Below are 22269 nucleotides of genomic sequence, written 5' to 3'. Positions count from 1 at the left end.
CGGAGAAAAAGCTTTATTTCTACCATCCATGAACTGGTAGAAGGAGCAAGTGTGATAGTTCACAAATAAGCACACTTCACAGTCATATGCACAGAGTATATATTCCCCTTCCAGTTCCCTCCCCTTTCTCTTCCTCCTCCTCCAGAGTCCTGCCTCGAGTTCCCCTGAGCATGAACAGAAAGCTCCTGTCTTTGGGAAAGGGGGGTGAGAAGCCAAGAGGTTGAGGAGCCCGGGTGGTTCAGCATGTCCAAGATGTTGCAACTGAATGAGATAAAAGTCAGTTCTTGGCAATGACAGAGCCTATTCATTCCTCACCTCCTTCAGTAGTTTGTCAAGGGTGCTGGGAAATGTAGCTCTGTGAGGGTAAACTACTGTGATCAGGATTCTAGATGTGGCGTGTGTGCTTTAAATGCACGATGGCCCCCACGGTTGGAGTCAGTAGGCTTCTGAATATCATTGATGGAAACCACAGGATACGAGAGAGCTCTAACCTTGGGGAGGAAGAACCGTCCCCCGCCCCCGGACTGAGATGTCCCCATCGGTCCTCTCCCTATGCAAACCTAACCCTTGTCAGATGCCCCTTCCATAACTCGCCCCCCATTGTGATGTCACTTCCTGCGGAACCTTGAGGCGATCTCATTCCGCTTGGCTCCAGCATGCCTCCCCTAGGACCTCTTTTGCGGCTTCTGCTTCTGGCCTGGTTTCCCATAAGCCTCCGGGGCTGCCTGCAGTGTGACCAAAAGTTCAAGGAGAATGTGGCCAAGCTCCGGACAGAGGTTGTCCCGAGCAAGATCCAGGACAGCCGCCTCAAGGAGCGGGCCGAAGTGCTCCTCAGCGGTCTGGAGGGGAATTTCTTCCTGCACTATGCCACCAGCCAGTTTTCTGGCTTGGCAGGTATACAAGTTCCAGCTCTGCTTAGCTCAGGGTCCACACTAGACAATCAGGGGGCCTGAATTTCATGCTGATCATCTGACTGGGTGGTGACTGCATGGTTCTTACCCGGGCAGCATGAGTCATCCAAGGCTATGTTCACTGCAGAGAAAATGTGATTTCTTTATCTAGTAGGGATGGAGGAGAGAGCAGCTTCCATTTGCATTTAATGCCAGCTGACCCAATTTCCCCTTCCCGAAACAATGCGTGAACCAAAGTGCAGCTTTCCATCAAAATTCACATTTCTCCAAATGTTGTGATGCAGTTAAAAAACAACAACAGCACAAATGTGGGCAAACAGCATGAAAGTGCATATAATCCTAAAAGTAACCTTTTAAAAAATGCATTATGTTAGCAAGAATAATCTTAACGGGGACTTAAATAAAAATTACAAACTGACACAGAAACGTTGCAAAAATAAGAATCCAAAATGGCCGCAGCAGTGCATCCCTACCAGCTATAGCCATTTGTGGACTGCAGTGTGAAATGTAGCTGTGCAAGGGTGACAGACTGGCCCGTCACATCTCTGATAACGAGCAACGTCTTTCCTCCCTCAGTCTATCCACACCATTTAATGAACTTTAAAAAAAAAACACTTTTTGTGCATTTTTGTTCACCTGCATCACCTGAGAACTCTCCCTCTCCTTGGTGTACAAGGAATGTGGAGCAGTAGTGGGGTCCTCCTGCTGGCATTCACCAGGACAAGATGGGTGAGGTGGTGGCAAGCTTTGGGGGGGGGGAGTTTTGGATTGGCAGCTGTTCCCCCTGCCCTGCTGGGTTGGTGGCAAGGTCAAAGGAGCTCCTGCAGGTCTGGTGTCAACCAATAATTCCCCCAGTGCCCTGGCTCCCAGCACCCATCTTTGCTGCCCCTTTGCTTCACCGCATACCCTTGGGCAGAAAAGGAGAAGGACACAGAAATTAGAGGGAGCAGGAGACCTGAGAGCGGCAGAGCTGGGTTTTGTGCTTGAGAACAGGATCTGCTTCTTCAACCTGCGGTGTAACACTCTGGCTGTGCACACAATCCTGTTTCCCTCTACGCCCAAAGTGCTCCCAGCGCTGGTTTGGGAAGCGGTGTACGCATAGCCACAACCCATATCTATCCTGTTGTTCAAAGTGTTTTTCCACCAGCCAGCTTTAATCCGAATTTGAGAAAAAGAATGACTTGGCTGTGTCTTAATCCGGTAATGTGTACACAGCCTGTATGGGTGTTTAAACCCAAGTTGTTATCTGGAAAGATGCACAATGCAGCTCTGCCTGCCCTTCCAGACTCTTAACAGCTGCCTGGTATTCTTGAAATCCCTCTGCCCTTTTCCCCTCCCAATTGTTGCTCTCTGCATATTCAGGCTCCTACAGTCCACATAGCATGGGTAGACAAACTAAAGCCCGGGGGACGGATCCGGCCCAGTCGCCTTCTAAATCTAGCCCTCAGACAGTCCGGGAATCAGCGTGTTTTTACATGAGTAGAATGTGTGCTTCTGTTTAAAATGCATCTCTGGGTTATTTGTGGGGCATAGGAATTTGTTCATTTTCTTTTTTCCTTCAAAATATAGTCCGGCCCCCCACAAGGTTTGAGGGACAGTGGACCGGCCCCCTGCTGAAAAAGTTTGCTGACCCCTGGTCTACAGCCACCCTTTTACTCCCCTTTCCCCCCAGTTAAGAGCAAAGTTGACGCCCTGATCCACGAGGCGAGGTTCAGCACGGAGAGTCTGCTTCAAACCCACCTGACAGGTGAGGATCCCGACTCCTCTCTCCCTCAGGTGTCCTTTTGCTGGGGTTGAAGCTCCCAGGGCCTCATTTGCCAGAAAAAGGCCTCTTGGTCATTTACAGAAGGAATTTGTAGGGGGCTCCCAATGTTACACACATCCTATGTATCTTGATCTACCCCCAAGACCAGGCTCTGTTGGATGAATTGGTTGAATTCCGGAGGAAAATGACTATGAAGCTCAAGGAAGCTTTAAAGGAACACCAAATGAAAGGTAGCAAGTCTCCCCCAATTCCATGTATTATTTTATGTATTCTGTGTTTTTATGTTGTGATTTTATCCTGTGAGATGCCCTGAGACCTGAGGGTATATGGTGGTAAAGGTAAAGGTAAAGGTACCCCTGCCCGTACGGGCCAGTCTTGACAGACTCTGGGGTTTGTGCGCCCATCTCACATCTATTGGCCGGGGGCCAGCGCTGTCCGAAGACACTTCCGGGTCACGTGGCCAGCGTGACAAGCTGCATCTGGCGAGCCAGCGCAGCACACGGAACGCCGTTTACCTTCCCGCTGGTAAGCGGTACCTATTTATCTACTTGCACCCGGGGGTGCTTTCGAACTGCTAGGTTGGCAGGCGCTGGGACCGAGCAGCGGGAGCGCACCCCGCCGCGGGGATTCGAACCGCCAACCTTTCGATCGGCAAGTCCTAGGCGCTGAGGCTTTAACCCACAGCGCCACCCGCAAATAATAATAATAATAATAATGGTATGCAAATAATAATAATAATAATAATAATAATAATAATAATAATAATAATATAGATTTGAACGTTGTGCCAGGAAAAAATCACTGCTTTATTGCAGGGTTCTGTTGATTGTATCGACAGGAATATTTCTGCCCTGCGGTAACGCTTTGGATGTGGAAAGAAAGAAATCTGGGGATAATAGAATATTTGGGGCATGTACACTCATTCTCGGACTCTGCTTTTCTTCCCCTCACAGCTTGCGACAAATCTGCCTGTGGTGAGTTCATCTTGTTGCCTAGCTGGGTATTAAGTGGAGGGGAACCCGGCAATTGAAAGCAAATGAGAACTGTTGTGGTTCTGTGGCGGGGACACATAGCATGCGGCGTGGGAGCAGCTCAAGGAAGCCAGAGTCTCTCGCACGCACATGGGCCAGGGAGGTTGAGGAGACTCTCTCCAGTTCTGCTGATGGCCGTGTTTGGGCCTCAGGAGAAGAGTAAAGGATGGAGAGAATAGAGGGTGGATTGCTAGGAGGCCATCAATACAGCAGGAACAGGGAAACTTTGTGGTCCCAGGGGCCGCATTCCAAAGTGGGCGACCTTCCGGGGGCCACACACAATGTGATTCTCAACTTCGCTCAGCCGCGCACAAACCAGAGGTCTCCACATGTACCTCTCCACATTCAGGGAAGCAAGAGGCATTACTGCAGTTTAAGGACACATTCGAGCAAAGTAAAAAAAACAAATCCCTGGAAATGTTAGAGGAGGGTATGGAGCAGTCCAGTGATGGGTTTGGCCTTGGGAGATTTCTAAGGGTTAGACAGAGGCGTGGATAGAGCGCTGCATTTGCCCCCTGGGACTGACGCTGCCAACCCCTGCTGTAAAGACATTTATGAAAGCAATGGATATGTTGTCAGGGTTGGATTTAGGAGAAAGACAACCAAAAGGACTGTCTTACAGGGAAGGATTAGGGGGCATTTGACTCAGGGCGTGGGGGAATCTATCAGAGGCAATTGATTCAACTACCTACCCAGCAGCTAAAAAAAATTACTGCCAGCAGTTCATCTTCATCTGTAAAACAGACCCAAGTTTTGCTAGTTTTGCATTAATTTTTGTGGGTGTTTTTAATTTGACGGAATAATAACCTAATCAGTGCCATGACTGAACAAAGAGATGCCCAAGATTCTCTTCACATTCACACCCTACATGGCTTCCCTCAAACAATTCTGGGAGCTGCAGTTTGTTGAAAGCCCCCTTACAGAGCTTCAATTCTCAAAGTGGTTTTCAAAAAACCAGTCTCTCTTCCTAAGGAGCTCTAGGAACTGTGAGGGGGACAAACTGCCGCTCCCAGAATTCCTTGGGGAGGGAGGCCGTGACTGTTTAAAATGCTATCCTTGTTCTTTAAACGTATGGTTTCAAAGCGGCCTGGGCCTAGACTGGCTTGGCTCCATATGTAGGGTTGCCATATTTTGAAGAGCAAAAAAGAGAGGACAATATGACGGCCATTCAAAGCAAATAAAGGCCATATGTCTCAATTTTTACCCCTGAAAAAGAGGGAAGTGTCCTGGAAAATGAGGACACATAGCAACCCTATGCAGCCATGCACTGACCAAGACACATAGAAAGATCCTGCCCCCAGTCTTGGGAATTTTGCAAATCCCTGGACTGCAGAGTGTTGGGACTGGATGTAGTGGGCTTTGCTAAAAGATTAACATCCTGGGTTTTGTAGGATTACGTTGATACCATCCATATTACTCTCTGGCTGGTGCTTCTTCACCCTTTCTCTTTCTCTTCCTCCATTTCCCGGACTCCTGATACCTCAGGCTGGCTGAGCTATAAAGTGCTCAATTGCAAAGGATGCCAAGAGACCAGCGCCGTTTGCTTGTCGCTAAGCCAGTGCTTTGGTAGGTAGAAAGAGGAACGATTCGTTGGCCTGGGCAGTGTGTCCACGAAGGAGTTTGCGTGACATGTGGCAGAGAAAGTGGGGTCTGGGTTTGCGTGTGTGTCAGACCCACTGATGTGTTTCGGGCGTGGCCAGGGTTAGTCCCACCGACAGCAGGGTCCCAAGGCAGTCTGCACAAGCAGATCGCGACAGCCCAGGCAAAAGCAAGAACCCCAAAGGTTACCAGGGGATCCAGCAGAGGAAATCCAAATATAAGGTAGACACTGCCCAGCACTAATATGAAGACATCATTCCAGCATCCCTCTCAGCCTGGAGTTAAGCAGGAGGGACCAGAATCCCACCCACAACATAGCTGTAGATTCGTAGAACCAAGCAGAGGGCATTCTTGTTAGTGGCGTCTGCCCTGTGGAATGCCTTCCCATCAGATGTCAAGGTAATAAACAACTATCTCACTTTTAGAAGACATCTGAAGGCAGCCCTGTTTAGGGAAGCTTTTAATGTTTGATGTTTTACAGTGGTACCTCTGGATGCGAACAGGATCTGTTCTGGAGCCCCGTTCGCATCCTGAAGCGAACGCAACCCGAGTCGGTGCGTCTGCTCGTGCGGGGGGCGCAGTTCACTGCTTCTGAACGTGAGGATACTGACCTTCCTCTTCTGGTGGCCAGCGGTCCTGAGGGCTGGGGAGTCACACTGCCTCTGAGGCAGAGCTCCCCTCCTGTGGGGTGGGACCCCCTACAGGCTCCCCTAAGAGGTCCAGGCTTCTAGAAGGCACTGGGCGGGGGGCTCCAGATCCTGATCTGAGGAGGAATCCTCTAGCAAGGCATGACACCCGTTTCTGGCCATTATCTCCATCCCGCAAGGAGGAGAAGGTGAGACATAAGATGAATTTGTCCCGTCATGTAGGAACAGCAGCAACGAACTCTTCCTGTTCAGCCCAATTCGGTTCAGATGGCCTGACATGGAAGTTGTAAGAAGCTGCTTTGATGGTCCAGTTTGTTTTGCTCTGCTTCCCTTCCTTGGCCAAAGTGAAGTGGTGGAAGCACAAATCCCGACTCTAGGCCCAAATGCTGACAGGAGCCCAGATTAGGATACAGGTTTCGCTTCCGGGAGAATTAATCGGAAAGGTGTTACTCCAGGTGATGCCATGTGATACCATGTCCAGAAGAGGGCAGCACTTACTGGGTGGCCCGTGGGCATTCCTGAACAAACATTAAGCAGGGAGTTTTTGCAGGCCTGACTGAAGAAATGTCAGAACTGAAAGACAAAGGGCCTAATCTGAATTTGACATGGAAAGATGATGAAATCAGTATTTAGATAGGACACATGTGGGCTTCTGGGTGCTCCCCCTATAACCGCTGACCAGGGCTGATGGGAATTGGAGTCCAATGACACCAGGAGGGCCAAAATTTTCCCATTCCTGACTTATAAGCGCTCCACAATATATTGTCTCAGAAAGCTTTACCACAGTCTTATAAGTAGGCCGCTGTTCTTAGCCCATGTTGCAAGCGGTGGCCTGAGAGGCCTATAAACAATAGATTACGAATTCCCAGGTATCAGAAAAGGTTATTTATGCCACTACTGCAGCTCGTGTTTCATTAGCCCCAAAGTGAAAAACAAGCGAAGTCCCAGCTAAAGAAGATTGGCAACTTAAACTGATGGAATATGCGCAGCTTGTGGACCTAACATGTAGACTAAGAGAACAAGAAGAACATACGTTTAAAGAAGACTGGGAAATGTTTATTGAATACATGGAGGAAAATTGTGTCCACTTGAAAATGTTGGCAGCATAAAGATAAATTCAACAGTGTAAATCAGTTTTGATGGATGTAATAATGGAATACTGAATGCTTTAGTTTATTTAAAACATGCAAGTATTTATCTTGTGCAAAATGAACCATGGAAAGAGAGGAAGGGAAGTCATTGATATTTTAAGGTTGTCTAAGTGAATATTCTAAAATGTAAAACAGAAATTTAATTAAAATCATTTAAACACCCCCACCCCCCACAATGGATTACATTAAGGCTGCCTAACAAATTCATGGCAGATTTTTTTTTTAATTATACACCTCCTTATCTACAACCCAGTCTCTTATATATCATGATATATATTTTTCTGTGTTGGGACTAAGCACGAACTGCATTCTTTTATGGAGGTCTCCTGTTTCGAGACTCATGACTGTGTATGGGAAGAAAGAGATACATTTAAAGCATATAAAAAAAAACCACACAGACCCCAAATCCTGGGAACTGCAGTTTACCCCCCCCCAAAAAAACCCCTACCATTCTTGCCTCCTAAACCTTCTACAGTTCCCAGGTTTCTTGGTGTACGTGTATGTGATGTACTTTTTTCAGTGTTCTTCGAATGTATGGCGTGTGCTCAGCCTAAAACACTGAATCTGGGCTCTCTGCATGCAGTGGATGCCCAGGAACGCCTCTCCCTTCGCTTTGGAAAGCCCATAAAGGACCCCGATATCGCCAAAAATGGAATCGCCGTTGTCCTGTGTATGGGTGGACTGCTCTTCGTGGTGATGATAGGCGTGTGAGTATAAGCAATAGACCTTCCTGTAGCTCAGAGTCAGCTGCACTGCTCTCCCTCTCCCAGAAAGGGACCTCGAGGCGGGTTGGGGGAGTCCCAGAGGCAACTCACTCAGCACTCCTCAAAGGGTTAGGGAGGGTTTTGGGGGGCTCTAACTCTCTTTTCCCCCCAGGATTATCAGGTACTGGAAAAACCGGCTCTTCTTGTACATTTAGCAGAGATCCGCCCCTTTTCTCACCTGTAAGGAAAAGGTCCTATTGAGCTTCCCAGTTGTGAAGTCTGAAATGTGGTCTGCATATCTTCATTGTAGCAACCTCCAGAAATCCTTTTTTTGCCTCCAAAACTAGTGTTTCTTCTTCCGGCCTACACCTCTTGCCCTCCTATCCTCTTCTTATCCCTCATAGTCACAAAATAAATACGCACAAACACACCCTGATAGTTGTCTGTTTCTGTCCTTCTCTCTTTTTGGACTGCAAAGATCTGGCTTTAATAAAGTCTTCCTCATTCCCTCCAGCCCACAGACCAAGGTGTTTAGTGGGCATGAAGGTGGAATTCAATTTTTTTGCATTTTAATGAGAAGCTATCCAGTTAATACTTCCTGAACCAATACGTGAACTGGGGCAGACACCTGCCCTTTGAAATTTGAACTTCACCAAATTTGCAGCCAAACAATATGTAAAAAAAATACATTATATTAAGGGGAAATGTTAGTGGAAACAAACAAACAAACACAAATGCATCATATGCTTTTGATGCTTACAAAAATATGTGCATTAGTCAAAACTGCATACAAGAAAGATTTTACCAGGGGAAATTTAAACTAAGATGCTGATGAATTTTCAAGAGTTTGGGGTTTCTTTTTTGTTAAGTTGCAAATTGCTGTGGAAATATGGAGAACTGAATTTAAGTCTGGAGAAGTGAGAAGCTTGATTGATCCATTCTTACTGTCTAGACCAGATCTTTCCCAACTGTATTGTGACACATTGGTGTGTCGGCTGCTGTGTGTAGGTGTGCCGTGCAAATGCTACCCGTGCTCTTCATGGGACTGGAAGGGGGTTAGTTTAACCTCCACTTTCCTAGTAAAACCAAATTGCTGTATTTTTTCATGTATAAGACGGTACTTTTTGCTACAAAAAAAAAGGCAAAAATTGGGTGTTGTCTTATACATGGATAGTGAATGCAGAGAGGGGACGTGCGATTAATGGCAGCGGCAAGCAGGAGATTGGCAGCGGCAATTGGGCGGGTGATTGGTGGCTGCTGCAAGGCCTGCTGGTGATTGGTTGTGGCTGCGGCAATTGGGCAGGCAATTGGCAGTTGTGGCGAGGTGGGCAGGTGATTGGCGGCTGCGGCAAGTGGGCGGGTGGTTTGGTGGTGGCAACGAGCGGGCAAACAACTGGTGGCTGCAGCGAGGTGTGCGATCGGCAGTGGCTGTGGCAAGTGATCGGCAGTGGCAGGCAGGCAGGTGAGCGACTGGTGGAAGTGACCTCTCCCACCCGCCACCCCAAAAAGCTAAACAACTTAATTTATTAAATTTGGGTTAAAAAACATAGGGGTCATCTTATACATGGGGACTGTACATCTCATAGTCTTATACACTGAAAAATACGGTATTGTGTTGCAAAATGATGCATGTCTAAAAAGTGTGTCAGCAACATGAAAAGTTTGGAAAGCTCTGGTCTAGACAGTCTGCCTGCCCTCCCAGATCTTCCTAAAATCTACCACGGGGGCTTGCAACTCTCTCTTCTCTGTTCCCTGTGCAGAGGAAGGTGACTGAGATGATCAAGGGCCTGGAAACCAAGCCTTATGAGAAACAGTTGAGGGAGCTGGGTATCTTTAGCCTGGAAAAGAGGAGACTGAGAGGAGATATTGTAGCCATCTTCAAATATCTAAAGAGCTGTCACTCACATGGAAGATGGAGCAAGGTTGTTTTTTCCTGCTCTGGAGGCTAGGGCCCAAACTAGTGGATTCAAGTTACAAGAAAGGAAATTTCGACTAAACATCAGGAAGAACTTTCTGACAGTAAGAGCTGGAACAGACTCTCACGAAAGGTGGCGGACTCTCCTTCCTTGGAGGTTTTTAAGCAGAACTTGGACGGCCATCTGTCATGGATGCTTTAGCTGAGAAAATCCTGCATTGCAGGGGGTTGGACTAGATGACCCTCGGGGTCCCTTCCAACTCTATGAAATAAGAAGCAAAGATGTTCTTTTCTTCCAAGTGTAAAATTTGTATTTGGTCCAGCCAGCAGAAGCTTACAGATGAGGGAGTCCTGGAAGGGTCCAGCGGCCTCAAACGCCCTAAAGGCGCAGTGCTTTTCGCAGCATCTGCTTCTTGTGCTTGACGCACACCCAGTACCTGGAAGTGTGGGAAGTGTGGTTAGTGGAGGCGGAGAAACTCCTGGGTCCTCTGGGTCCAGAATGGGGCCTGGTCTACACATTGAGGCAGAATGAGGTGGCAGAATGCTGAGATGGCGGAGCAAACTCTATCACTTCAGACTGCAGGTGGGAGATGCCATTTCTCTTTTTGAGGCTGTGCACATTTAAAGCTTGTGACTTCTTCCCTCCCCCCCCAAAAAAAATAATCCAACAAAGTGTAGGTTAAGAATGCTGGGAATTGTAGTTCTGCGCAGGGTAAACTACACTTCTCAATATATTTGGGGGGGGGGAGTCAAGTGCTTTAAATGCATGGTGTGTTCACAGCCTTAAATGCTCCTCTGCATTTGAACTCCCTGCAACACAAATCAGAGAGAAAGGCTCAAGACTTGCCCCCCCTTTTTTTGCTGCTTCTTGCTACAATCTCAACATTCTCCAATCTCACATGGCTGCATATGGAGCGACTGGTCAGCATTTCTCAAACATTTTGAGAACTGCCCCCTCCTCCATCTCCGGACTTGAATTTAAACCGAGGTCTACTTTCTGGAATCCTCTGTATATGCAAATACCTGCACACATGGGGGGGGACCCCAGTCAACTAACTTTCCTTAATAAACAGAAAGCAGAAATTAAGCATGTATTAACTCTGCTTGGATTTGAATATCCTGTGTCCATCAATCAAGTTTTCAAAATCTTTTGGAAATCTGGTGGCAAGAAAGGAGAAGTACAGTGGTACCTCTAGATACGAACGGGATCTGTTCCGGAGCCCCGTTCGCATCTAGAGGTAAACGTATCTAGCGACGGCACGTCTGCGCACACGTACGTCGCTTTTCGCCGCTTCTGTGCATGCTCATGATGTCATTTTGAGCATCTGCGTGTGCGCAAGTGCGAAACCCGGAAGTAACACACTCCGTTACTTCCAGGTGTCTGCGGAGCGCAACTCGAACGCGCTCAACTCGAAGCGTATTTAACCCGAGGTATGACTGTAATAGAAATAGGTAGGAGATTTACTCTGGAACATTGAGGTCCAGAAACGAGATTTCTGAAAAAAAGGCAGCCAATGTTCTCAGAAATCTAAATTCCACACCACATTCTATGCTTGTACTCCTTTGAAAGGCCACAGTTCAGTAGTAGCTTCAGTAAGCTCTATGGGTTGCAGGCAGTCCCAGGTGAGTCGACAGAGTAGACAGATGTGGGTCAGGTGAATGGGAGCAGCTGGTAGCAAGAGCTCCTGGGTTCCTTAGAATGGGAGAATGATGGTCTTGTGTACCACAATAGGGTTGGTGCTCAGTGGCTTCTTTGGGAAGGAAGGCAAATGCCGGTCAGGAAACCTGAAAGTTTGGACTCTCGGATTCTACGGGAAAGGAGAGAACTCTGCAGAGCCATTTACTCACACAAGAACAATTGAGGTCACCAACACAGACTCGCAAACAAAGAAGAGGTAAAGAACAACTTCATTATATTCTGCAAGGCGTCTGTCTTCCACTAGGGGGCAACAGAAACATCCTTTTAGCCTGGGATCCTTTTAGGCTGGGATGAGCAACCCTCTCTTATCTTGCTCCCTGGTCCAGCCACCCAAATGGAGGCTTTCAAATGGGAACAGGAAGCGAGAGTTACAACATGTGTTGGGAGCCAATTCTTAACAGCCAAGAGTGGAGGCACCAATGGCCACTTTGTGCACAAGTTTGGGAACAGAAGGCAGAAGCTGGAAGCCCCCAACCCACCGCGGTCTTACCTCCACAGAGCTCTCCATCAAAGCATTGGGTGGCGATGCGTAAGCAGGTCCAGCAGTCCAGGACGGGGCCCTCAGTCACCGCTGCAGAGGGAGGAACAAGGCAGGGATCTGGGGGGCCTCGCTGGTGCATCCAGTTGCAGTCCAGGAGGCTGTGTGGGCAACTTGGGGGGCGGAGGAAGGGCTCTGATGGGGGAGGGAGTCTGATACTTACTGCAATCCTCAGAACAAGCTGAAGGGTGAGGGTGGAAGAAAAGAGAGAGGCCTGGTTTAGAGACCTAAAACCCAGACAGAGGGAGTCTCACTGAGCTGGCATGCAATTTACAGTTATGTTGTAATAAACATAAATCTGCCCTTATTCCCTTATGGGGGAGACAAGAGCCCTTATAGAGTTCTTTGCAGGTTCTCCATCGGTCGGAGAAAATAACAGAGGCCAACCAGAGAATATTGAGAAGCAAAGCAGCTAGTATGCCTGATCTTTACTGAACTGTTGCAACAGGGTGCCCCCCTTCACACGCAGGGGAAGGAGGAGGACCCCAAACAAAGGTGTGCCCACCCTTATATAGACATTTTTAATTGCCAGCCCTGGAGCTCAAGACCACCCCCCAGACACATCATACCTACATCACAGAAAGGGTGGTCTACAACAGAAATCTGAGTGCATTGTTTACCTCCTGTCTGGCAGGTTACCTGTTAATGCTTACTTGATTGAATAACCTGGGGAGCCTGGCCAGTCTTTTGTAATGATAAATACTTAGTTCCTGAGCCAAGTCACAGGCTCACCCTATTCATACACAGACATACCCCTTAAGACAGGATTTGTGAAGGAAAAGGCAATGGGGAGGCTTTTCCCTGACCTTGCAGAGAAATCATTTGGTCAGTTTGGGAGTCAGAATGGTTTCAGGGCTGTTTTCTTGTGCTGCTTCAGACATGTGGTTTATATATTTATGTACATGTTTGCTTGGTACATTTATTATATATATATATATATATATATATAAGACCTTAATTTTTTTATTTCAATGTGCAAGGAATCAACTCAAAGTTTGGCACATCATAACCCACCTCTGCCTACCAGTGCCACAGCAATTCAGTTCCCCCTTTTATAATGAAGCTCTTCCTCCAAGTGAGCACGTTCTGCCCAAAAAGCAAATATGTATATTTTAAATCTACGTCTGGCGCAGCAAGTCACCTGCTCCTTTCTTGTTCCCCCATTTTCAACCTCACTGAACTGTTGATGTTTAATGCAGGAAGTTGTCACACGGTCATTATTCTTGCGTTTGTTATCGTTCTGTATTTAGCCGTATATTTTTATTCGTAGGTTTTATTCCTGGCCATATCTCCAGGGTCAGGGCCCACCCTCTCCCAGGCACTTTGCATGGTGCCTGCAAGGCCCCATCGGTCAGCTGAATTCCTTCAAATTAATTTGGCCTTGAAAGAAGTTTTCTGTTGTAGTCAATAGCACAGGCTGCAGTGTGCACTTTATGGTAGTGATATTGTGTGTGTGTGTGTGTGAACAAACGTTACACCATTCTGCAAATGTGCCTGTGGTCCTGAAAGGATTGACAGTCCCTATCCTCTACCATATATTGTTTTTCGGTTTGCTATATCCATTTGGGCACCTCTCAAGATAATGTAACCAAATTTTGCATGATGGGTCCTGAGATCAAGGCAGGAGCAGGTTTTGTGTCTAAGTTTGGATATAATTGCATGCCATCCTTAATCAGGATTGCGGACTGAATCTTTGAAAGCTGCATCAAATTTAACCACTGATTTCGAAAGTGCACCGATTTTGACTGCTGATTTTGAAAGCACGCTGATTTTGTTTCTCATTGTTCCTGAGCAATGCTGGCTACAAGACTGCCAGTAGCGGTATTTTATACACAGGGAGAGGGCACCCCTGGCCCACCCTGAGCCCCAACCCTGACCCCAAGGTCAGGGCAGTGGGTTAGAATAAGAGGTGCTGGGGCCTTTAACTGCCCTGGTTTCCCTTCCCGACTGGTACCGAGGTCGGCGAATTTCTCCAGCGACTGCTGCAGGCGCCTTCGCAGAGATACCCGGAGCTGATACAGAGAGAGTTGCCACAGGAAGACGCCTGAGGAAGGAAACAGAGCTTAAGGTTTGTTAGAGGGAGATAATTCATAAGATGCTGGGTTAGAATTTTAGCTTGGCAAAGCTGCACAGCACGTAAAAAACCTGACCTCTCAAGTTATATTTAGGATTAGGGTTAGTGTTATGTACTGAGTTGAATAGGATCCAAACTGTAGCAGTCTGATTGGTCCTAGAACAATAGGATCCAAAATGCAGCAGTCTGATTGGTCCTAGAACAATAGGATTCAGAATGCAGCAGTCTGATTGGTCCTAGAACAATGCAGCAGTATGATTGGACGGCAGGAGCCACCCAATCCCGCTCCAGATAGAAGTGAATCCACAACCTGATTGGCCTACAGGAGAATTCCGGAATTAGCCAATCACGTGCAGCCCATTGTGTAAATAATGTATATAAAGCAGATACTTTGAGGGGACTTTCATTCCCTCCTCACCACTATGAGCTGAATAAAGAGCATGAGTATATTTCAGTTAGGAATATACTTGGAATTAATTCTGTCACTAAAATATCAATCCTGGCTTTGTGGACTTCCATCACTGGCTTATCTGGGTTTCAGGCAAGAGTCTCTCCCAAGCCCTTTCTGGAGAAGCAGGGGACTGAGCCCAGGATCTTTCACCTGCAAAAATGGATCTCTGCCATTGAGCTACAGGTCTGGGATCAAATCAGGGGTCCCCAACCTTTTTGGACCCATTTCCTTTGGAAATGGAAGGAACGGTTGGGGCACCAAAAACACCCATTTCACACACAAGAACTGGCAATGTTCAGAATCCCCTCCCCCACAAAGTAAAACACATACGCCCTAAACAGCAATAAAGAAATAAAATTAGGGGGCAGGGGCCTTAGCAAACACAAAGAGGAGATTTACGAGGCCCCATAGTCCCCATAGCTGGGGACTTGGGTTAGGTCGTGAGCGCAGGAGATCGGAACTTCAAAGCTTAGGAGAACCACCTAAATATTTGGGTGGTCTCCCCACCCCACTCCCTATGCTGATTTAATAGCTTTATGAGATTCAGCGTTTAAGTAGGACTGGGGAAATTTGTCCATTTTAGTTTCTCTCTTTTTCTCATTTTTCCACATTTCCATATCAGTTTGCTTTTGCTTTTTTTTTTAAGTCCTCCAGAAAATTTCTCAGCATTTTTGTGTGATTCCCACCCCCATCTCCCAGCATACACCCATTTTTTGTGCTATTTTGCCTCACATAAACATTTTGGCAAAGCAATTTCCCCATATAGAATGCATTTCGGTATGCTGTTTTCACTAATATATGCATTCATGTGGAACGCCCTCCCATCAGAAGTCAAGGAAATAAACAACTATCTGACTTTTAGAAGAAAACTGAAGGCATCTCTGTTTAGGGAAGTTTTTAATGTTTGATGTTTTATTGTGCTTTTAATATTCTGTTGGGAGCCGCCTAGAGTGGCTGGGGAAACCCAGACAGATGGGTGGGGTATAATTTTATTATTATTATTATTAACAGGCAAAAATAACCCTAGCCTATGTGTCTTCCCACAGATTATTTGGCTGGCAAGCTGCTTTTCAAGATTTGGAGAAGTGCGAATTTGGGGAGACGGCTGTGTTTTTGTAGGCGTAAAATAGGTTAAGTACACATTTCGGCAGAAACTGCATCAAATTTCTAACCTACAACCCAATCCCAAATGCAATCCCATACCCCCAGCTCCTTCTCTCCTTCCCCCCAGCTCACCTTTCCAGGTTTTGCTGCTCTTGATGTCCCTCAACTGACTAATAACATCTGATTTGATAGACATCACTCCTCGGACATCTGCAAAAGAGACATTTGTGGCTGTAACCTCAACCCTTCTCCACCCCGCCCCAGATGTTACAGCCCTGCCGACGCTTCTCTGCTCAGTTCGCACCCAGCACTCGCTCGTGCATCTTTCGGAGGAAGGTGCCATGCAGGTCAGCAAAGGCCAGGATATGCCGTTGTATGAGGGCGTCTCGGTCGGGAAGGTCGGCTGGGAGCATTTCCAGCAGCAAGGTGGCCACAGAATCCAAGAAGCGGCGGTCACACTGAAGGCAACCAGCCACCGCTTGGAGGGAGAAGAGCCAAAGGGGGAACACCAGCAGGAACTGGGGCGCCATTGCCTCTTCCCCTACACTGCAGTCGGTGAAAACTCTTCCGTGAAGTCAGGTACCACTGGAAAGGCAACTACTTCCATGACACATGGAAACGTTGCCAAGGAGAGAGAGAGTAAATAGACGGTGCGTTTGGCGCTAGTCTCTGTGATGCTACAACAGGAAGTGATGTAAGAAGCAGGTGAGGAGCTTGGCTCGGAACAAGCACTACCCTGAGCAGGAAGCGGCTCCTTTGTCCTGGTTCCTATGGCCAGGATATTGCTGCTCGGCTGGCTGGCCTGGTCCCTGCCTGTGCAGCTGGCAGCCACATGCCTCCGGTGCTGGCCAGATGCCATTGTCTACTTCGGCTATGACTCCTATTTGCTGCTTGGCCAGGACTCAGAGGCCACCAAAAACCTGGGGAAGCTTTTCATAGGCAGCGCTGAAGACCTCGCCGCCTATGGCAGACACTATTTGGGTACAGAATTAAAAGAAGGCGCAAGCAATGTCCATCGGATACTAGGGAGGAGCTTCTCCACGGGGATGCAAAAGGTCCCCGTTTCTGAACCTCCAAATGGCACATTATCCAGCTCCCCATTTTATTTTACTTTACAGTCTGAGTGGGTCGAAAGCCTGGAACTTACTTATTTAATTACAGTACAGTGGTACCTCGGGTTACATACGCTTCAGGTTACAGACTCTGCTAACCCAGAAATAGTTAATAACTTTGCTACAGGATGAGAACAGAAATCGGGCTCCAGCAGTGCGGCGGCAGCAGGAGGCCCCATTAGCTAAAATGGTGCTTCAGGTTAAGAACAGTTTCAGGTTAAGAACGGACCTCCGGAACGAATTAAGTACGTAACCAGAGGTACCACTGTACTGCATTTATTTTCTTCAAGGAGCTCAAGGTGGAGTACATGGTTCTCTCGCTCCGTATTTAACCCCCTACAACTCCCCCAGCGAAGTAGGCTAGGCTTCTGACCAGTCAGAAATCCAAGACAGAGGCCATTCTGGGTCTGAAGAAGCACAGCTGCAGTGGGATAATACCCTGAAAGGTACAAAGCTGTTGCTGATTTTGCTAATGACTCAAATGGCTGAAGAGAACAGGTGTCGCCCCTGCTTGCCATGGGGAATCTGTGGCCCTCCAGATGTTATTGGGCTCCAACCGACTCGCATCATCATCCCTAGCCTGTGTTGCCAATGGTTATGATTGCTGGGAGTTGTAGCCCACCAGCGTTGTGGGGGAGGGGTCACAGGTTTCCCCCTCCCTGGCCCAAGGAAGCAAAGAGTCCATGGTCTTGTTGAGCACAATGATAATATGCAACTCTGCTCTGATTAAATTCACCCACATAGATTTCTCGGTTGTCACTGGCTGCAGTGAGCAGGAAGAGTTGGGCAGCAGAATATCATCTGGCGAGGGGAAAGGAGGCTGAAGTTATAGCAGTGGGCGGAATGGATTATGAAGACAAGTTGAAGCCATCTGCTCCATTTTGCATAGCGTCCCTATACAACAACCTGTGTGCAGCAATCTATTTCATTATTTTCATTTGGGTGATTTATACAAGGCTTAACATTTTTTACAACACCCAGAAGTGGCTTACGAAATGCCATCAGATGCTACAAATCAAAATACAGTCAGAGCCATTATTAAAGCCCATATTTTAAAACAGCACAGTCGAGCAGGATTTTCTTATTGAAAGCACTTTTGTGGTTGGAGTTTCAGGGATGCAAACTTCCATATGGAACCCATACACCATAGCAAACTTGGCACCCACTTTCCCTCCCACAAGCTGTGAGAATGCGCATGGGCCTCCTACATGCGACTCTATGTGGCGTCATTTAGAGCACATGAAAACAGTGTCCTTAAGAACTGTCAGGGTTGCTCAGGGGCCTCCCCAGGGCTCCTCAACAAGATTGGGAATGGCAGATGAACTACCATTGCTGATTTCCCATTGGAACCTGCACTCTCGGGGAAATATTTTAACATATTCCAGGGTGCCGTCTCAGCAGGAGGCAAAGCCAACATCTTCCTGGCCTAGTGGCTTCCCTGATTAGACTGGGAGTGCCGCAGAAGTAGCCCCAAAATATTCAGGGATGCTCAGGGATCCCAGGCACACCCACAGGTCCTTAGCAGACAGCAGGCATGTAGAAAGGATTCCTGCAGTTAGGGGTGTGTTTCTTCCTCAACTGCCTCACCTGCATGCACGGTTACCCTCACCCTTTCTCGGTCCTAAAGGCCAGGATTGCTGAGGCATTCAAAGAACACCAACTTAGGTTCCACTGTGTGGGAGGGTGTGTTCAAAATGGAGAATTAGGAAAGATTCAGGTATCATTGTTTTGGTTTGTTTCCTCTGCAGAACGGGAACATATGGAGCGTGAGGCTGGGACTCTCTTTCTCCACCTTGAACAGATTATCAAGAAGAGTGGGAAAGGTAGTTGTTGTTAGCCTGTCCTCCTCTTCCTTCCAGACTTGCCTGCAGCACAACTATGCCAGGGAGCCATTGATTGCCATTGCAGTAGCTCCTACTGCAAACACAAAATACCCCCAAATCCTCCTTCTCTCATTCCACCCCTTGGTGACCCCAATTAACCAGGCAATTGATCAGGCGCTAACCCTTCTGCTGAACTCAAAAGCCTTGGCTTCTATCGACCCATTTCTCTTTCCCTACAGATCATGGCAGCCTTATGAGGGAGGCAGAGGAGGAAAAGAAGAATTTTGTCAAGCGATTGGAAGAGGCATCTAAGGCCTTTGTGAAGGAAGGTAAGTGCTTGAGGGCAGAACCTCTGGTCAGAGGCATACAGCTGAGGGAGAACGTGGCCCACACATCATGGAGGTGACAGGGTTTTGGAGGTGACCTGTTGGGTAGGGCAAGATAGGGCCATGGAGTCCTGTGAGTGGGAAGCGATCGCCTTTCTCTAGTGCTCATGCCTTTGTTTTTCTCTTTTATATCCACAGTCTGCAGCCTTTCCTGTGGTGAGTCCGTCTGTCCAAACTAGAGGGGCATCTGTCTGGCCATATGGTGTCTGCTGCTTTTTTTTTAAAGTGTCCGTTTTGTGTGTTTGTTTGTGTGTGTGTGATGCCAGTTATAAATGGTGGATATCCATTCCTTGCAGCCCCAGGAAAAAAGGTAGTAACCAGATCAGGAATAAATGAAAACGATCTCATCCAGGGATTGTGTGTGCAAATGCAGGTTGGCACTGTTATCCGTGTTAGTGCTTGTGAAGTCAAAGAGGAGACTTTACTGGTTATTTAAATTCATTGCCAGTTTTGTGCCCTTGAGCTGGTTCAGGTATACCACCAAACCATGATTTTCACTAAGCACACACTCAGATTTGAAACTACCATGTCCACACGTGCAGGGAAATAAACAACAACAACAACATTATTATTATTTATACCCCGCCCATCTGGCTGGGTTTCCCCAGCCACTCTGGGCAGCTTCCAACACAATATTAAAATACAGTAATGCCTCAAACATTAAAAGCTTCCCTAAACAGGGCTGCCTTCAGATGTCGTCCAAAAGTCTGGTAGTAGTTGTTCTCTTTGACATCTGGTGGGAGGGTGTTCCACAGGGCAGATGCCACTACCGAGAAGGCCCTCTGCCTGGAATAATTCCAAATAATGGAAATCATTATTTGGGTAGTTTCTCGCTGTCCCCTGAAGAATATCTAGCTGCTATCTGAAGCAGCAGCTTCCAGGACGGGATCAGCATTCCAAACCATGTTTTGTTGGTTCATAGGTGACAGCAAACCTTAGGTTTCATACCACGTTTCAGCTCCTGGTTTGATGGTCGTTCTCAAATCATAATCTGCCGACTTGATTTGGTCCAGACATCATGACAAACCATAGCTTGGCATGACATCTGAATCAACAAGAGATTGGCAGAATGTTCAAAAGATGTCATTGTCTAATGGAATCCCCTTTTCCCTGACATTTCCACAGCCAAGTCCCGGTTCCGACCCTACGAAGTGGCACAGTGTTCAAACTGCCAGCTTATCAAAGTTTCCTGCCTTGACCCCTTTGTATGTGCAGGTAACTTGTCTTTCTATACCTCTATTCCTCAACGTCTCCCTCCAGTCACAGCATCTCTCACCACTCTCTGTACATGTCAGTACAAACTGAGAGCCAACGTGGCCTGGGGCACTTCAGCTGGAGCCTTGAACACCCTAATTGGGGCTCTGTAGCTATCATGTAGACATCGGGGTATGTATCAATATTAATAATCCTTAAAGGTAAAGGGTAAAGGGACCCCTGACCATTAGGTCCAGTCGTGGCCGACTCTGGGGTTGCGGCGCTCATCTCGCTTTATTGGCCAAGGGAGCCGGCGTACAGCTTCCGGGTCATGTGGCCAGCATGACTAAGCCGCTTCTGGCAAACCAGAGGAGGACATGGAAAAACCGTTTACCTTCCCGCTGGAGTGGTACCTATTTATCTACTTGCACTTTGACGTGCTTTCGAACTGCTAGGTTGGCAGGAGCAGGGACTGAGCAACGGGAGCTCACCCCATCTCAGGGATTCGAACCGCCAACCGTCTGATCGGCAAGTCCTAGGCTCTGTGGTTTAACCCACAGCGCCACCCACATCCCTTTTAAGAATCCTTACCTTCATGCAAAAACGGTACTTGGCGGTTTTCTGGTGGTTTTCTTTGTCCAAGTGCAGTGAACCTGTTTTTGGCTACAAGTGCCCTTAGGATGCTGTTGATGCAGGTCTTCACCATGGTCCCACCTTGGTCTCTCAAAACTTCTGCCTTCTCAAAAATGTTATCCTGTTCCTTTTGCACAGGGCCCAATGTTGTTGCAGCAGTGCTGGTGCCACTTCTGCTCTTGCTTGGCATAGGAGCAGCATGGTGGTAAGTTCATGAATATTTAGTATTTGTGGATACATGTAATTTATTCATTTTTTATTTTTGCAAAACCGTAGCTCAACTCCAAGGCAGGGGGAACTGGGCTACACAGCAGAGTCTTAGAACAGCATCAAAAGTATGGATGGGTAAATGTGGTCCTCCAAATATTTTGGATCTTTGTTACTCCCATCAGCTGCATCCAGCATCACTGAGAGCCCAGAGGAATGCTGGGAATTGTTGTCCACGGATTCTCCACCCCTGGCTTAGGGGAATGAGCCAAGGACTCAAAATAGCCCTCGTTCAAACCTATTCCATACCATGAAGGTCACATCCATGCCGTTCCTTTCAAGCACATGGCTTCCCCCAAAGGGTTCTGGGAACTTTGGTTTACCCCTCACACAGCTCGTTGCCAGGATTCTCTGGGGGAAGCCATGTGCTTGAAATGTATGGGATGGATCAAGCTGAAGTCACCTGGCAAGACAGCTTGAGCCTCAATCCTCTTTCTGCGGGAGACAATGTATGCAAAACCCTTTGAACGTTGGAAGCACTTATTAATTAATTAATTAAAATTAATATTATTATTATTCCATCAGCTTTCGCTGGCTGCCTGGGAATGAGCAGCAAAACTAAAACAGATGTCTTGCCATGCTCTTAAGGGAGTTCCTCTCTTTAACCGCAGGTATCGCCGTCGCAAACAGAAGGAGCAAGGAAAAGACAAGTCTTCAGGAGATGAGGACAGCTCAGAGAGTTCTGAGTGGAGCTCTGATAGTTCAGAGAAGGCGGATGCCAATCCAATATATGCAGAAGTTCCAAGCACCCCCATATATGCTAATGTCCCAGCACATGCTGATGTCCCAACATATGCTAATGTTCCAAACCCTCCAGAATTCACCATCCCAAGCCCTCCACCCTTTGATTAAATAGTTTCCAATGGTGATTTCCCATCAGGTCTGTGCTTGCAACATCACTTCCTCTTTGGGCGTGAAGAGATGACCACAGCACCAAAGGCAGCATGCATGTGCAAATGAGGGATAAACAGAACCACCAGTCAAGACAGATCTTCCAATGTCCACCCCACATTTCAATGGGGACAGCTGACATAGTCAGTCATCCAGCTACCGAGGAGCAATCCAGTAAGGTACATGAATGTGTGAACCAAACCTTAAATCGCATGTGTACACTTGGCCCAAAGCAAACCCCATGTATCCTGTCTAGTCTTGAGGCCTCACCTCCAAGGTCTTTCCATCATGAAGTGGGGGCTGGTTGGATACCTAAGGTTGATTATTCAAGGCTATCAACCAACCATCTTTGGGGCAGTACTGATATAGCCCAT

At 47.4% G+C, this 22269-nt stretch overlaps 3 protein-coding genes across 13 annotated transcripts; 2 read left to right on the top strand and 1 right to left on the bottom strand.

Moving 5' to 3' along the window:
• Positions 1-619: 619 nt before the first annotated feature.
• On the top strand, positions 620-8244 carry IZUMO2 (IZUMO family member 2). 5 transcript variants are annotated; one of them, XM_082196268.1, is made up of 7 exons: positions 631-894; positions 2584-2658; positions 2820-2906; positions 3630-3650; positions 5193-5273; positions 7688-7811; positions 7981-8244. In XM_082196268.1, the coding sequence occupies exons 1-7, from the start codon at positions 657-659 to the stop codon at positions 8021-8023; spliced, it is 669 nt and encodes a 222-aa protein (XP_082052394.1). In that variant the 5' UTR covers positions 631-656; the 3' UTR covers positions 8024-8244. The 5 variants fall into 5 exon arrangements, 4 of the variants coding, with proteins under 4 accessions (XP_082052392.1, XP_082052393.1, XP_082052395.1 ...); XR_014213171.1 differs by lacking the exon at positions 7981-8244 and having other exon boundaries at positions 623-894; positions 3515-3650; XM_082196267.1 differs by lacking the exon at positions 5193-5273 and having other exon boundaries at positions 626-894; positions 3515-3650.
• A 1147-nt stretch (positions 8245-9391) lies between these two features.
• On the bottom strand, positions 9392-16119 carry IZUMO3 (IZUMO family member 3; the record flags this gene model as incomplete). 4 transcript variants are annotated; one of them, XM_082195982.1, is made up of 7 exons in its annotated part: positions 10033-10160; positions 11572-11662; positions 11913-11993; positions 12124-12141; positions 13915-14004; positions 15722-15799; positions 15894-16119. In XM_082195982.1, the coding sequence occupies 7 exons, from the start codon at positions 16117-16119 to the stop codon at positions 10103-10105; spliced, it is 642 nt and encodes a 213-aa protein (XP_082052108.1). In that variant the 3' UTR covers positions 10033-10102. The 4 variants fall into 4 exon arrangements, with proteins under 4 accessions (XP_082052107.1, XP_082052106.1, XP_082052108.1 ...); XM_082195980.1 differs by lacking the exon at positions 11572-11662 and having other exon boundaries at positions 9394-10160; XM_082195983.1 differs by lacking the exon at positions 12124-12141.
• TEX51 (testis expressed 51) lies at positions 13922-21880 on the top strand. 4 transcript variants are annotated; one of them, XM_082195977.1, is made up of 8 exons: positions 13922-14028; positions 15532-15615; positions 18450-18524; positions 18764-18853; positions 19049-19066; positions 20036-20125; positions 20876-20942; positions 21616-21880. In XM_082195977.1, the coding sequence occupies exons 3-8, from the start codon at positions 18461-18463 to the stop codon at positions 21854-21856; spliced, it is 570 nt and encodes a 189-aa protein (XP_082052103.1). In that variant the 5' UTR covers positions 13922-14028; positions 15532-15615; positions 18450-18460; the 3' UTR covers positions 21857-21880. The 4 variants fall into 4 exon arrangements, with proteins under 4 accessions (XP_082052103.1, XP_082052104.1, XP_082052101.1 ...); XM_082195978.1 differs by lacking the exons at positions 13922-14028; positions 15532-15615 and adding an exon at positions 16215-16294; XM_082195975.1 differs by lacking the exons at positions 13922-14028; positions 15532-15615 and adding an exon at positions 16302-16570.
• Positions 21881-22269: the final 389 nt, after the last annotated feature.

This window comes from Podarcis vaucheri (assembly GCF_965113315.1).
Source record: "Podarcis vaucheri genome assembly, chromosome: 13".
Taxonomy (NCBI): Eukaryota; Metazoa; Chordata; class Lepidosauria; order Squamata; family Lacertidae; genus Podarcis; species Podarcis vaucheri.
The sequence above is the reverse complement of the archived record's forward strand: the minus strand, read 5'-3'. Positions and strand labels throughout refer to the sequence as shown.